This window comes from Daphnia pulex, chromosome 1 (assembly GCF_021134715.1).
Source record: "Daphnia pulex isolate KAP4 chromosome 1, ASM2113471v1".
In the NCBI taxonomy this organism is placed as follows: Eukaryota; Metazoa; Arthropoda; class Branchiopoda; order Diplostraca; family Daphniidae; genus Daphnia; species Daphnia pulex.
The window spans coordinates 3,485,901-3,499,757 of record NC_060017.1 but is presented as its reverse complement, the minus strand read 5'-3'; the positions used below and the strand labels follow the sequence as shown (position 1 = coordinate 3,499,757).

The following is a 13,857-nucleotide window of genomic DNA, read 5'->3' as shown; positions in this document are numbered from 1 at the left end:
GCTCAAAAGCGAATAATTTCAAAAAACTCAACGGAATCATAACAACCTCTTCACATTGCTTTCATCCGATGGTTGCTCTAGTCGAATAAAATCGTCGATTGATTTTGAACACAAGAAAGATGTCTGCTGCTAAACGTGTGCAGGTAATTTTGAATTTATCAAAATTTTATTGTTTCTTATAAATGTATTCTTTCTTTTTCAGCAATGGGCGACTTTGTCTCGTATGTGGTATCTTTTTGATGCTCAGTGGCAAGATCCATTCCGCTCTGCTCCTATTTTGGCCTTATATCTTACCGGCCAAAACAAGCCTATCTATCACCCAATGAGTATGTTGTTTTTAGACGCATCACATGCATTAAATATAGGTGAATACCCTTTTTTCACAATATTTTCAGATGACTGTGGAGATCATGTTGTAGTGATCAACAGTAAAGAAGTAGCTTTGAGGGGAGATGAATGGAAGAAAAGAGTATACTTTCATCACACCGGCTATCCAAAAGGAGCATCATGGACACTAGCCTGGCAAGTGCATGAAAAAGATCCAACAATGGTATATAATATTCTTTTCTTCAGACAATATCTTTTACTCTTTAAGTCATTTCTGGGTTTTGGTAGGTTATGAAAAAAGCTGTGTACAAAGCCATGGACAACAATCTTATTCGAAGAACTAATATGGAGAGATTACACATTTTCCCAGGATCACAGATTCCAGAAGATATAAAACGTAACATTAGTGGGCAAATCAGACCAATCATGCCTGTACCCAAGAGACTGACAGAGTACAGTAAGGAAGATGTTGACAACTTTCCCAAAATATTTGATTATCCTAATGATTATGTAGTCCGATGATTGGAAATTTCTAGTTTCTACTGTAGTGTAAGTGAATTAATAAAAAAAAGAAGAAAGAACAAACATTTGTATGTTTTAACTAACTATGTTCTACAAGTAAAGAATAAATATTCCTACATAATGAAAAATGTTTACAAAGGTAAATTAAATTTTCCAATTTTTGAATAGACATAGTTTGTTATAATTAAGAATACTGAATTGTGTGTACCAACAAATAACAACATGAAATATTTGTGACATACAGAGCTCTAATCCAAATTGAAGTGGAAAGTATAAGAAAAACGGGTAACGGGGGACAAAAAGTTTTTGGATAATTATTTATACTAGACCAAAGAAACTTACCTGAGGCGGAAAGTGAAAGGATGAGTTAGCGCGCTACAGTTTCCCGAAAGTTGTATATAATGCAACAAACCGGCTGGAATTATTAGTCTAGCTCCGCATATTTGATTAGCCATTTTTTAATAATCTTAGCTTATTGAAATTTTAACATGCGACGATGTTGGATTATGTGTATAATTGATTAATGATTATGTAAGTATAAAATATTCCTGCTGATCCAGAAAGAGGCTGTTTGATGAGGACGCATAGGAACAGAAGAATGGCGGAGATAACAGCTCCGACAGCTTTCCTTGAAGTACTTTACTTACCAATTTTTTATGCTGAAACTGCAATTTAATCATTTATACCAAAGATTTCAAATGAATGTGATCATACGGTTTTCATTAGTTTATTTAATGTTTCTGTATTCTCCTCCAGCCGTGACACTTGACACAAAGTAGTCGATATGGAAGATCGGGGGGAATAATTCATTATTTAAATTACAAATTTTGTTGTATTTTGTCAGCATTCATCTCTGTTTTCTTTTCTTTTTTTTAATTAATGACAAGATCGAACCCAACAAAAATGGTAACCTGGTTGACTCGAGTGTTTCGACGATGAGGACAACCCAAAAATGCAATGAAATTAAGACAGGACTGCAAGAAGAGGGTATTTTTGTTTTGAAATTCAGTATGATCATGTTTGTTTTTTTGTTATTTTTGTTTGCGTGACATAAAGACCCCATAACGGGAGACACATCAGATGGCTGAAACTTCCCTATGAACAAAAATTCAAAGAAAAGAGAGAAGAATACTGCCACCAAAATAAAGAAATGGCACACAAAGGGAAGCTGAATGAGGTCGGGGTGAACTCGAGAAAAAAAATTGACGTCGGAATGCCAGTCTACATAATAGGAAAAAAAAACGTTCCAAAAATGTAAACCAAAAAAAGAAGAATATAAGCCCAAATTGTTTTCCATTTACTCACATACTGCGAAGGGGGGAAAAAGAAGACAAAAAAAAATCTGAAAAATGAGGGGAGGTAGTAGACGTTCAAAATATTCGAAAAAATAAAGAAAAATTGATTTCACAAAAAAAAAATTGAATATAATTACTCCCGAGAGGTATTAAAAAAAAGAGGGGGACATGAATGACACAAAACTATACACAGAAAAAGAGAAACAAGACACAAAATACAACGTAGACACACACTGCACGATCGAAACTTCTTCACAAAGAGCGAGACAAGAAACAGAGCAGAGAATAGAGAAAAAGGAAAAAAAATTAAGAAGCTAAATTGAAAGATAGAAGTTCGTGTCTGCGTGTAAATGTGTGTGTGTGTGTGTGATCTAGAATTTTATGCTTTCCTAGAAGAGTCCCTTCTTCTTTTTCACCTTCTCCTTGTCCTTGCCGTCTACTTGCCTGCAAAGATATAGGGGGCATTTGGTTAGTCAGAGACTACACGAAGAAAAAAAAAATATGGCTACAAATTTGTTCGAATTAAGTTTTAGAGCATGCGATTTCCGCAATGTGCGCTTAACGACAGGTAAATTTTCAGCTTTGATTTCGCTTGTTCTTTGATCACCTTTGCAGAGCAAGTACAGACGTGAGATTTCACAATTTAAGTTAAAGTGCCTTTGACCCCACCCCGGAAAGAGAAGAAAAAAATAACTAAAGTTAAGTAGGAACGGCTCGAGCGCATGCAAGTTCATATCAAAAAGAGGTTTTGTTTTTAGAAAGGAAAAATTTAAGAGAAAAAGTGGAAAGAGAATAAGAAAGAGGAAAATGAAAAAAGAGATTCCAAATTTTTTAAAAAAAGATTATTTTTTGTTTCATGTGATGTAAACAAGATGCATCATGAGTTTGTTTGTTTTGGCAGTCAAGAGATTATTGAGAGAGAGAGAGAGAGAGATGTATATGGAGGAGGAGGAGAAATCAAATTTCTCATTGCTGTTTGCATTCTTGGTTAGCGGCTGGCTGATGTTGGGAGTAGGTTTCGGGCTTGCTGGCCGTGCGCAAAGAGAGCGAACGCTTGAAACGATTCGCAGCCCCGCTGATGGACCGCTTTGGCTCATCAGCAACGGTCAATCCCCTAATTTATAATATTAATATGCATTCACCGGTGATTTGTTTTGTTTTTTTGCTGTTTTTTTTGTTTTGTTTTATTCGGCGGTTTTGTGAGGGGTTTATTTTATTTTTTAATGATTAGTGCTGGCTATAGCGAGCGAGAAAGAGTGAGTGAGTAAGTGAGTGAGAGCAGCCGGTTAAGGAGAAACCCATAAAATAGGATTTTAAAAATAAATAAATGTACACATATATATTCTACGTACTGCATAAACAACCCAGTCAAGAATGACCAACAACTCGAGGCTAAATAACGTCGTAAAAAGTTATAGGATCCCGACCCCATCAAAACAAAAAGAAAACGAATCCGCCCCAAAAGGCAAATTACTTGCCAAATAAAATAAAAAAGTAAAAACCCAAAAAATTGCTACACGTCCAAATCCTGACCTTTTTAAGAGAAAACTTTTAACCCATAAGGAGAAGAAGATAAAAACAAAAAGAAATTGCGAGACTTACTCTCTAGAATTGGCTTCGAGGCTGCGTCGGCGCATTTCCTCCAGCGTCAAGCCGGAAGCATTCTCCCAGGCCAATTTTTCATTCTCAAAGGCTTTACGCTTCTCCTCCAGTTCTTGTTTCTGGGCCTCGAGCGAACGGAGCGTCTGTTCGTGTCGACGTTGCAACTGTAAAATTTAAAAAAAAAAAAGCAACAAAAGGATACGAAATGAGATGAATGAAAAATGGGAAGGCTACAATTGAATCGGTTACGTCTGTTTCGGAGTCTTTGAGCTTTTGCGTCTTCTCCTTGACTTTCATTTCAAAAACTTGTTCCATCTCTTGCTCCATTTTCTTCATCTTGGCTTCGTGATCCCTTCGCTCTTCCTCCATTTGCGCCAACGGGTTCCTAACGAAGAGGGAAAAGATAAATGAGCCTCTGATTAGTGCCATCCAGAACTTAATGGACGTTATTTTGCTGTAGAAAGGGGCCGCCGGATGATGAATGACTTACCAAACCATCATAAATGGGCTCATTATCCAAGGAGAGCATGCACTGGAGAAAATTGCCAGATTATATATTCGACTCAACAGAAAATGAACGTGTTTATACGGTGCCAGCTACGATTCAACATGCCATGCTCTCCTTTTTCTTTTCATTTTTTGACTCAGAATAACAATTTGTGTTTCGAAATGGCAAAGAAAAAAGTCAGGGAATAAGTCAACAAAGAACGAAACTAACTTGTTGGAGATCCGATTAGATTTGCCCAGCGTTCCGTCACTGGCCGTCACTCCCACTCCAGCCAGTTTCCTACAGCGGAAGTTTTCGTAATGGACATTATTTGTCACTTCTTTCAAATCAGTCATGTGGGTCCGGATCAACATGTTTCGTAGAGCGATGAAATCGCAATGTTCCATATTTTCCACTGCAAAATCAAATGTCAATAAAGCTGAATGATGATTTTTCAGAGAAGATTCGAAATTCACCTTCGACGACACCCCACGGATAACGTCGTCCACGAATCTTCCGCCCGTCCACTTCGACAACTGTATTGGAGCCGACCACGGCAAACGGCACTCGTTCTCGCAGGGCGCGTTGAGATTTGCGCAATTCCTCGTCATCAACGTCTGGAAACTCGTAAATCTTGATCTTGTGCTGAGCAATTTCATTGAGAACCTGATGATGAGAGACACATTTCAAGATTAAGAACCAACGGGAAGTTGTCGAGAAAGTTTGAAATAAAAAAGCTGAGCTGACCTGTTTTTTGAAGTAGGTGCACTCATCTGGCGTCATGGTGTCGGCCTTGGCCAAGACGGGGATGATATTGACTTTATCGTGGAGTCGCTTCATAAATTCAATGTCCAACGGTTTGAGACCGTGACCCGACGGCTGGATGAAATACAGGCAGACGTGAACACGGTGGTCGCGCATGGGTTGGCGCTGCACCCTGGATTCGGCGTTCAGGTACTCTTCATATTTGGATTCAATGTAGTCGACGATCGGCTGCCAACTGCAATCCCCCAAAATAAAAACAAGAAATGAGAAAAATCAAGGAGCAAAAACTTCCACCTCATTCGACAGCTGCCCTCCAAGTTGAAGGAAAACAACAAATGATAATACACACGCACCAGTTGCTGTTGTCTACCGCGTCACCGAATCCGGGCGTGTCGACTACGGTCAGTGTCAAATTGACTCCGTTCTCTTTCAAAAGAGCTTGGCACTGTTCCACCTTGCGAACACAAACAAAGAAAGAAAGTTACGAAATGAGAAAGATAAAAATAGTCAAAATATAAAGAAAAAAACCAGTTTTACTTGAGAAGAGGGAAAAGTTTTTGAAAAAAGAAAAGGAAAATGCCAAAACATACTTGGACCGTCTTTTTGATGCGGTGCGACGGGCCAGGGTATTCCGGCGAGTAAATGTCGGCCAGAAACATGGAGTTGATGAGCGTCGACTTGCCCAGTCCCGACTCGCCGACAACCATTAAGGTGAATTCAAATCCTTTTTTGACAGCTCTTCGGTACACCTGGTTGGGAAGACTAGAAGAAAAGAAAAGAGAAACAAGACGGGCCGGTTATCGCTCACATCCTTGTCGCAAATCTATCGACTTGCAGTTCATCGGACAAGAAGAATGTGTGTCATCTCATGAGGACATCATCGAACATACTTGGCAAAGCCGACGTAATCCACTTCGCGTGTCTTATTGATGACTGGCGGACTGGGTGCCGGACCTTTCTCAGCCAGTCGGTCACGTAATATAACCCGGTTGCTGGTGCTACTGCTACTACTGCTACTGTCATCCGTCAATTCCCGCTTCAACGCCTCCACCTGTCGAATTGAAATGTTTTCATTGTTTAAATTTTCCTCGTCATCCATCAAAAATGTTTGTTTCCAAGAAAGAAAAAGAAAGAAAAAAGTATACCTTGCTTCCGGTGCTAGCCAAACCGGGCACACTGCCATGGCTGCTGTTATTACTAATGCTGCCAGTCAAGGTTGCCGAGGAAGATGACGTCTGCGGTCCACCCGTCGTCGTCGTCGCAGTCGTGTGATTCTCCTTGTTGGCCAATAAACTCTCCTTGAGCGAAGCAATGTTGCCCACCGGCTGTTGAGCACCAGTTGCTGAAGAGGCGGGCGTGGCATTATTGGCTGTCGAGGCCGTGGCAGAGCTGCTCAAACCAGCACCCGCTGGCAGCGTATCGCTCTTGAAGAACATTTCACGCTTACTTTGTAACTGTCGAATTCCAAACAACAACAAAATCAAATAAAATTGAATGAAACGACGGAGAGAAGACGAAACTTTCAGTCACATCATCAAGGAGGGCCCTCCTTCCCCTTTAACGGCAGGAAATAAATATCTGGGTGGTCAGAACAGGGTCAATTGCTCGGAAAAAATGGGCGGCGGTCCCATGACACCACCCGACAGACGCGGGCACACACAGACAAAAACAGGGTCGTGTCCGTCTTCCTAATCCAAAGGATCGTGCCAACAACAGACGATGTCTCTGCCGGAGGCCTCTTCTCGTATAGGAGGCGTTTCCCAACAACAAAATAATGAGGAAATAAGAAAAGACCAACCAAAAACAAAAACAAAAAACGGGTTGGTTTCGCCCATCCTCGGTGGTAGGTTAAAAGCCAATGCGACAATCGATACGCACGCAAGTCACTTTAGCCCCATTCTTGTTTTCTTTTCTTCTTCTTCGTCTGTCTTGAAATTGATTTGGTTGACGCCAGTCAGAAAAAGGGAGAACAGCGCCGATCGATAGTCAGTTGAGACGGGAAAAAGAAAACGGTATGGCGTATTGAAATGAATTTGACTCCATCTGTAGGCGAGTTGCAAGTTTCTCGCTTATCATCCCCGACTGGGTTCGTTTCAGGGGGTTTCTTTTTTAACGGCAACAACAACAACTGCCAGTTGATGTGCTAAACAGACAAGACAAACCCCAAATACTCCCACGTACACTTTGAAATGTAGACACGCAAACACAGCTGTTTGTCGGATTCTCGACATTAAACAATATTCTTGGGTTCGTCTTTGGAAAACTTACAAATTTCCACAAAGCGCAAAAGAATTGTGTGCTGCGCCGTCTTACACGTAAGACACACGAATAGGAATTCCTTAATTTATTTTGGTTTTTTCTCTCCTCCAACTTTTTAATGAAAATGCAAAGACATGAAGCCGGCGATATTTTTCCGTGGGATGCTGGGAGCAATGGCGTAAGGAACCCTCTCGTTCTTTATTTAAAATTTTTTCCCTTTGTGGTGTGTACTTAAACCCCCCTCCTGTGCCTAGTTCGCTGTTTTAAAGACTTGGGAGACGGATGATATCCGTTCTCTCCTCCATTTCCGGACGCCGCTAAAGATATTTTCCTCCTTTCTTTCCTGTGTGTTGGGGAAGAGCTAACTTTAGAAAGGTGCATTTCTTTTTCGGAAAAACACACATGGAGGCCATGTGTGTGTGTATGGGCATTGTAATGCAGCCAGAAAGTAGAGGCGTGAGGTTAGGTTGAAAAGAAAAATTTCCAGAGAGAATTTGGCAGTTTGGACAGTCCTTCTTAATCAGCGGATGGGCCAATGACTCATCACCATCCGAAACCCCTTTAGGGCTCGTCGGGTGTTGTTTTCCTTCAACTGGATACTACTGCCGTGTGGGTAACCCAACACACCATATCCGGAGATTATCAACTTTGTTCGGGTGTAGTAAGTTGGACCCCCAAATCCAAAAGGGATGGACTTCTTCTTCTTCTTCTCCAGCGCTACGGCTATACATAAATAAATCAATAGCCAGAGAGCGACCCCAGCGTTAGATTATATAGTCCTATACATGAGTTGAGTATATGTATAGTATGGCGCATCCGCAATGCCGGATCGTGATACACACACACTGACAGGAGAGGAGAGAGGACTCTGGTCCCCCCCCACCACCCCCACTCTTTCTCTCTTTTCCTTCAAACTGTTTCGAGGTTCCATTCCCCATTCCGACAAGGGGTCAAAATGGCGTGTCGCCTTCTCAAGTTACCCGAGCACACAGAAAAGTAGAGAGAAACATAAGACACACACACAGAGAGAGAGTAGGACATTTTCGTTTTTCTTTCTTTAAAAGAAGAACTTACGGCGAGTGACTCTCCAATGGCCACATTAGTGGCGGATGTGAAAGAAGAAGTCGAAGAGGACGAGGAAGAAGTTGAAGGAGGATGAGCGGTGGTGGGCAATCCGTTGGGCTGGACCGAAGTGGCGGTCGTGGTTTCAAACAAACGCTGACGCTGGGCCAACCGATCCAGACTGGATAATCGATAACTGGGTATGCGCGAATTGGAATCGACACTGTAGGATGTGGTCAACTTGTGCGGGAGGTTGTTGTCGCCATTGGTTGTCGCCGACGTTGTTGTTGTGGTCCCTCCAGCAAAAGTGGAAGTCGACGAAATTGCGGCTGATGAGGAAGAGGAGGATGATGTCACCGAACTAATTGGAGATCCAGCCGAGGCCATGGCCGCCAGACGACTGGCTACGACGCCGCGGACGCCGGCCGCAGCGGCAGCAGCTGCCGCTGTTGACTGAGCCGCTGAACCGCGGTTCGGTTCCGGCGGATTGGGCAAAGGACGGCGCAGTCGTTCCCGTCTCGAAGCCGCCGCCGCTGCAGCTGCACCACTACCGACTACTCCACCAACGCCATCACTACTACTACTCATCATCGCCGCTTGTTCACTCATCATTTTCTCTCCCCTCCTTTTTCAAACGCACAGTGACGATCGACTTCGACAGATGGCGTCACTTACGTCAAGCCGAATATTCAAAAACGTGAGGGGGAAAAAATAAAAATAAAAACAGCCACGGAGAAAAACGTCAATCCGCACAGCAACGCACGGAGAGAATAAACAAGTCTCGTTGTGTGGACCAGCTCGGGTGAGCGCCAGTTTCTCTCTGTGCGTGTGTTTATCCACTTATCAACGACGCGAGACCAACAAAGTTGACAGGGAGGTGCGTGACGGAAGCAACAGGCGACGGAAATTCACGAGGCGCCACAATGACGGGCATTCCCAAACCAACTGTTTTTTTTCTTTCTTTTTCCGAATCGGTTCGGTTCCGTTTTTCTTGAATATTAAAATCTTCCGCAAAGTGATTTTTTGGTTTAACGAACTGGTGCGCGCGCGTTAACACGACAAAACAAAGCCGGATCACGTTTTCTTTCCTTCCGGTTTCCACTTTTCCTGATGTTTTCCGAAAGAAATTGAAAAAAGAATAAAACAAAAAAGAAATTTGAGAGAGAGAGTCAGTAGGGCCGGTCTAAACTGGACAAACTCTCCAACGTCAATGAAATGAAATTCTTTTCCCCCCGAACTTAACAAACGTCTTTAATTCCGTTAGGTTTTTTTCTCTCTGTGTGTGTGTTGGTTAGTTGGGGGGCGACTCTCCGTTAAGTTTAATTTTCCCTTGGGAAATTTATTTGGCCAAACAAAACAATAACAGGCCTCCTCCTTCTTCCCCAAAGTCCCTGCCCAAATAAAACTATAACAAAACTGTCGCCGCCTGTCGGTCTGGAACGACGGAGGCCCCTGGCGTCCGTTAACGGCTCTCGGCCGCGCCGTCCGCGTTTACGTTTCTCGCCGTCGCGACCGAAGCGACACGACGCGGTTAGACCGGACGCGCGCGGATGAAAGTAGGTGAAGGAGGGAGGGGTAGGGGGCCGACTCTCAATGTCATCACCCCCCATCTCCTCCCTCCGTCTCTCTCTCTCTGGCTCGTTCGCTGTGAACGCGGGCGCTCCATCAGTTTGCGATCCGTCGCTCAAGATGGCGGCCAGCGGTGGTACCGGGTCCGGCGGTACCTCGACCACCAACTTTCCGGACGAGCTCATCATCCGTCACGTTCGCGACCATTCGTGCCTCTACGATCCGCGTGAAACCGAATACAAAGACGCTGATCGAAAGGCCGCCGTTTGGAGAGAAATCGCAAACAACGTCGGCATGTCCGGTAAGCCAATTCCAAATGTAACTCAGCCATTGTGTGTGTATTGTGTGTATGTGTGTGTGCCAGCGTGCAGCCCTCCCAGTTCTTTTTTTTTCGGTGGTTGCTACCCGCGGCCGCCCACGTACACCGTAACTACGTAACCCCCCCGCTTTTCCCCCCCGTCCGCTAGTCTGCGTCCTCTTGCCTACCGTTACGTAGAGAAAAGGAGGGCCAGCGCCATTGCGTTCACGAGGGGGGTTTTAAGGAGGGAGTTGCCTCCGGGTTGCGCATGCGCCGCCCTTAAACAAACTTGCAATCGGAATTTCCCTCGACGTAGAAATAAAAATATAAGAAGAGATCACCATAAAATAATTTCCGAATCGCTTCAGAATCACGTTTTCTTCTTGGCAGACAATGTTCGTTCAGGTGGAGAAAATGGTGACAATCGGCTTCACATAACTGTCGCAACGGTCAGGGAGGTTGTAAATCGATTAGGATGGAATAAAAAAAAAAGATATTCGGTCAAATTGGCCGTGTGCCATCGGCTTTTCCCTCTGCTGGAAATCTAACGAGTCGTTAAAATATTCCCCGCAAAATAAAATCCAACGGAAAACGATTTAAAGAAAGAAAAAAGTGCTTCCCACCCGCACCTGTCTGCTGTCCTTTTTTTTCTTAAAAAAATTCCCAAACAAACCATTCAGAGATATATTTATTTGTCGACTTTATAGCCATCGAGTGCGAGCACCGCTGGCGCTACTTGCGGGACCGGTACACGCGGGAGCGCAAGCGCAAGTCGCAGCAGACCAACGGCTGCAAATCGGGAGGCGGAGGCAACTGGCCGTTGGCTTCTCAAATGCATTTCATCCAGGATTTTATCAAACACCGCAGGTACAGTAGAGAGAGAGAGAGCACGACTTTTTCTCACACACGTTTTTCTTCGGTAGTTTTGTCTTAATAGTTTCTTTGACTCGGTTGGAAAGTCTCATGGCCTTTACGAGCAGTTGCCTGCGCTGTTTACTACTGATAAAACGAAAATAGACAAGTGACGATGTTTTTAAAGCTGGGAATCAATAGAATATTCATCGGCGATGATTCTTTTCCTTTCCTTTCCTGGGGGGGGGGAATTTTGTTTAGTTTCAAATTCAAGGCTCGCGGGGGCGGCGGTGGCGGCAGCAGCGGCGGCCAGCAGGAAGCGACGTCTGATGGTACAAACACGCCACGAGGTGCCCGCCAACAACACGTCAAGGTAACAAACGCCAGACTTTCCTCAATGATTGAAAGAGTGGCTGGCTTTATCATTCGAACGGACACACACACACACGATAATCCTATCTTTTCCTATCTCTGACAGTCTGAAGGTGATAATAATCATACGTCGTCGGATGAAACTGACGGGCCAGTTTCGCCGGGATTCGATCAGCAAAGTGCCGCAGCGGCCGAATGCTACCCCATGGTCATTATCGAGGAAACAGACGGGCACCATCACATAGGTCCACCTCGCTCAGGCACACCTTCAGATTACCTACGAGGAGGAGGAGGTGGAGCGGTTGATCACCACCACCATCACCACCGGTAAAAACAACCCAAAACTCAAAATTGAATTTAAAAAAAAAAAGAACTGCAGAGGCAGCACAAACCCTAAAAAAGAATCGGCTACCATATAAGGATTATTATTATTTTGTTGTTTTTCCCATTTTCTGATATTGAAGGTCGTCAGCGTTCAATAACGGCGGGAGCACAAGCCCTCGGATGACGTACAACGAAGATGAACTCTTCTGTCTCTCAGTGGCGCAGACACTGCGACGTCTGCCGCTAATGCGCCGATCTTTGGCCAAAGTTCAAATCCTTCAACTGATACACGATATGGAATTCGGGAGTCATTCCTAAACTGAAACACACATTTTCGGTGGGGGCAAAAGATTGAACGCCACTTGAAAAAAAAACTATTCCCCCCTCCTCGTCTCCTGTTCTTCTCTTTACTTTATGAATACATGTTTACATCTCAAGTGGTTAGTGTGTATCTGGCAACTCTGTGGGTCGTGATAAAAGGTGTGCGCATATAGCCAGTAGAAAAGAAAAAAGAATCGGAGCCAAGAATAGCGATGATGACTTTTCTCTCTCTCTCTCTCTCTGAACCCTTCGCCCCGTGGTATAACCGTGATTCCTTCCAGACATTCTTCACGGTCAACAAACACACACACACACCTCAAAGAAAAACCCCCCTTTCTACTGGGTACAACAATAACACCTGTGCAGGAAATCCGGACAAGATCCAGCCAGCCGCAACAGCAAGTAGTTAAGACAATAAAACACAATCAAATAAAAAGAGGCCTCCTTTTTCACAGTTCACCGAGACACTGGCGGAAAATGATAGTTCACTTTTGCACCACCAGAACAAGTCGGGATGAAAAAACCAAAAAAAGATAAGCAGCAGCAAACACAAACAATTTGGTAACGTCTAAAGTCTCTTTCGCTTGAGACTTGAAGTCGGAACGACCGTTCCGATTCAACTGACCGGCGGGATTGAGAGCGCGCGCCATAGTAGCACGCCGCCCGTTTTGACTAGTGGCGCCTCTAGCGGGACAAGATAAACCAACCCAGATTGCCGTTTTATAACACTCTCGCTTTGAATCTATCGACTTAAAAACCAAGAAAAATAAAACCAAAAAAAAGAGTGACACTCACCACTTTATGTCAGGAACCACGTGGGGGCGATGATGTCGATCGATTATTTAATTTAAAAAGAAAACAAAAACAAAAAAATAAAAAAAGATGAGTCTCTAGATCCACTTTCAATCAGGGCGTGTAACACTGTGACCAAGGATAGAGATTTTCAAATCAATTCAAATATGCACGCCAAAAGAAAGGGGAAAATGCTGGAATCCGGTTTCGAAACGAGCCGTCTCGAATATCCCCACCCTTCAAATACGCCCAGGTTTCGGCCAGTTGTATCGAAAAATGTTTTTAACAAAAATGGATCTGCCAGACTAAAAAGTGAAGGCTTTCAAGAAGGCCACTGACAAGTTGCACATGCCGTTTCCTTGGCTTTTTATTCTTTTGTCCAGCCATCCATTTTTCTTTTTCGTTACAACCGACTTGACTGTTTCCAAAAGACTACAGCACTCGACAGAAATAATTTGGCTGTGTGATTTCACAGAAAAATGGGGAAACAACAACTTACCGCTCTTCTGCATCGTTGTCACAGCAGACACACACACACCACTCGAGATGGGGGCAAAAACGGTTGCTTCTTCTTTTTTCTTCTTTCTCTCCTTGTAGTGGCAGTCACTGTTGCTTTTCAAAAACGGGAGTGGAGCTTGGAAACCCGCGTCAAGATTAGGAATTTTCGTCACAGCCAACTGCCAAACACACACACACCAGTTACTTTTTAGTTACACACAACGTGAAGGAACACTGGGCAAATGTGTATGTAAACGCTGTGGGGAATCAAGTGAGAGTTGGACGAGCGTCTGCGACCCAAACGCCATCTAACGGTGGAATTTCGTACTCTATTGTAAAAAAAAATGGGAACCCATTGTTCGGCGGAAAAATCTTGATTTTGACAATGATAAATGCCTCGGAACGAATTGGATGACGATGTTTCGTAAATTAGAAAGCTGATAGCCACAGAATCTTATTAGGGAAACAGAACGTGAATCCCCAACATTTTCATTACCGTCAATCACATTAGG

General features: G+C 43.6%; 3 protein-coding genes across 5 annotated transcripts; 2 read left to right on the top strand and 1 right to left on the bottom strand.

The window, feature by feature from the left end:
• The first annotated feature begins 10 nt into the window (after positions 1-10).
• LOC124195768 (39S ribosomal protein L13, mitochondrial-like) lies at positions 11-912 on the top strand. Its single transcript, XM_046590348.1, has 4 exons — positions 11-143; positions 203-326; positions 396-550; positions 616-912. Exons 1-4 carry the CDS (start codon positions 120-122, stop codon positions 847-849), a joined length of 537 nt encoding a protein of 178 aa, XP_046446304.1. The 5' UTR covers positions 11-119; the 3' UTR covers positions 850-912.
• A 648-nt stretch (positions 913-1,560) lies between these two features.
• LOC124195669 (septin-7-like) lies at positions 1,561-13,609 on the bottom strand. Of its 3 annotated transcripts, XM_046590209.1 has the most exons (13): positions 13,347-13,609; positions 12,851-12,852; positions 8,332-9,426; positions 6,144-6,452; positions 5,889-6,049; positions 5,589-5,760; positions 5,352-5,452; positions 4,981-5,233; positions 4,710-4,899; positions 4,465-4,648; positions 3,996-4,131; positions 3,747-3,910; positions 1,561-3,258 (listed from the first exon to the last, which is right to left on the bottom strand). In XM_046590209.1, the coding sequence occupies exons 3-13, from the start codon at positions 8,929-8,931 to the stop codon at positions 3,111-3,113; spliced, it is 2,418 nt and encodes an 805-aa protein (XP_046446165.1). In that variant the 5' UTR covers positions 8,932-9,426; positions 12,851-12,852; positions 13,347-13,609; the 3' UTR covers positions 1,561-3,110. The 3 variants fall into 3 exon arrangements, with proteins under 3 accessions (XP_046446165.1, XP_046446172.1, XP_046446156.1); XM_046590216.1 differs by lacking the exons at positions 12,851-12,852; positions 13,347-13,609 and adding an exon at positions 12,414-12,706 and having other exon boundaries at positions 1,561-2,588; XM_046590200.1 differs by lacking the exons at positions 12,851-12,852; positions 13,347-13,609 and adding an exon at positions 12,414-12,676.
• On the top strand, positions 9,421-12,171 carry LOC124195757 (transcription factor Adf-1-like). The gene is made up of 5 exons (XM_046590332.1): positions 9,421-10,189; positions 10,894-11,053; positions 11,300-11,411; positions 11,517-11,737; positions 11,875-12,171. The coding sequence occupies exons 1-5, from the start codon at positions 9,913-9,915 to the stop codon at positions 12,050-12,052; spliced, it is 948 nt and encodes a 315-aa protein (XP_046446288.1). The 5' UTR covers positions 9,421-9,912; the 3' UTR covers positions 12,053-12,171.
• Positions 13,610-13,857: the final 248 nt, after the last annotated feature.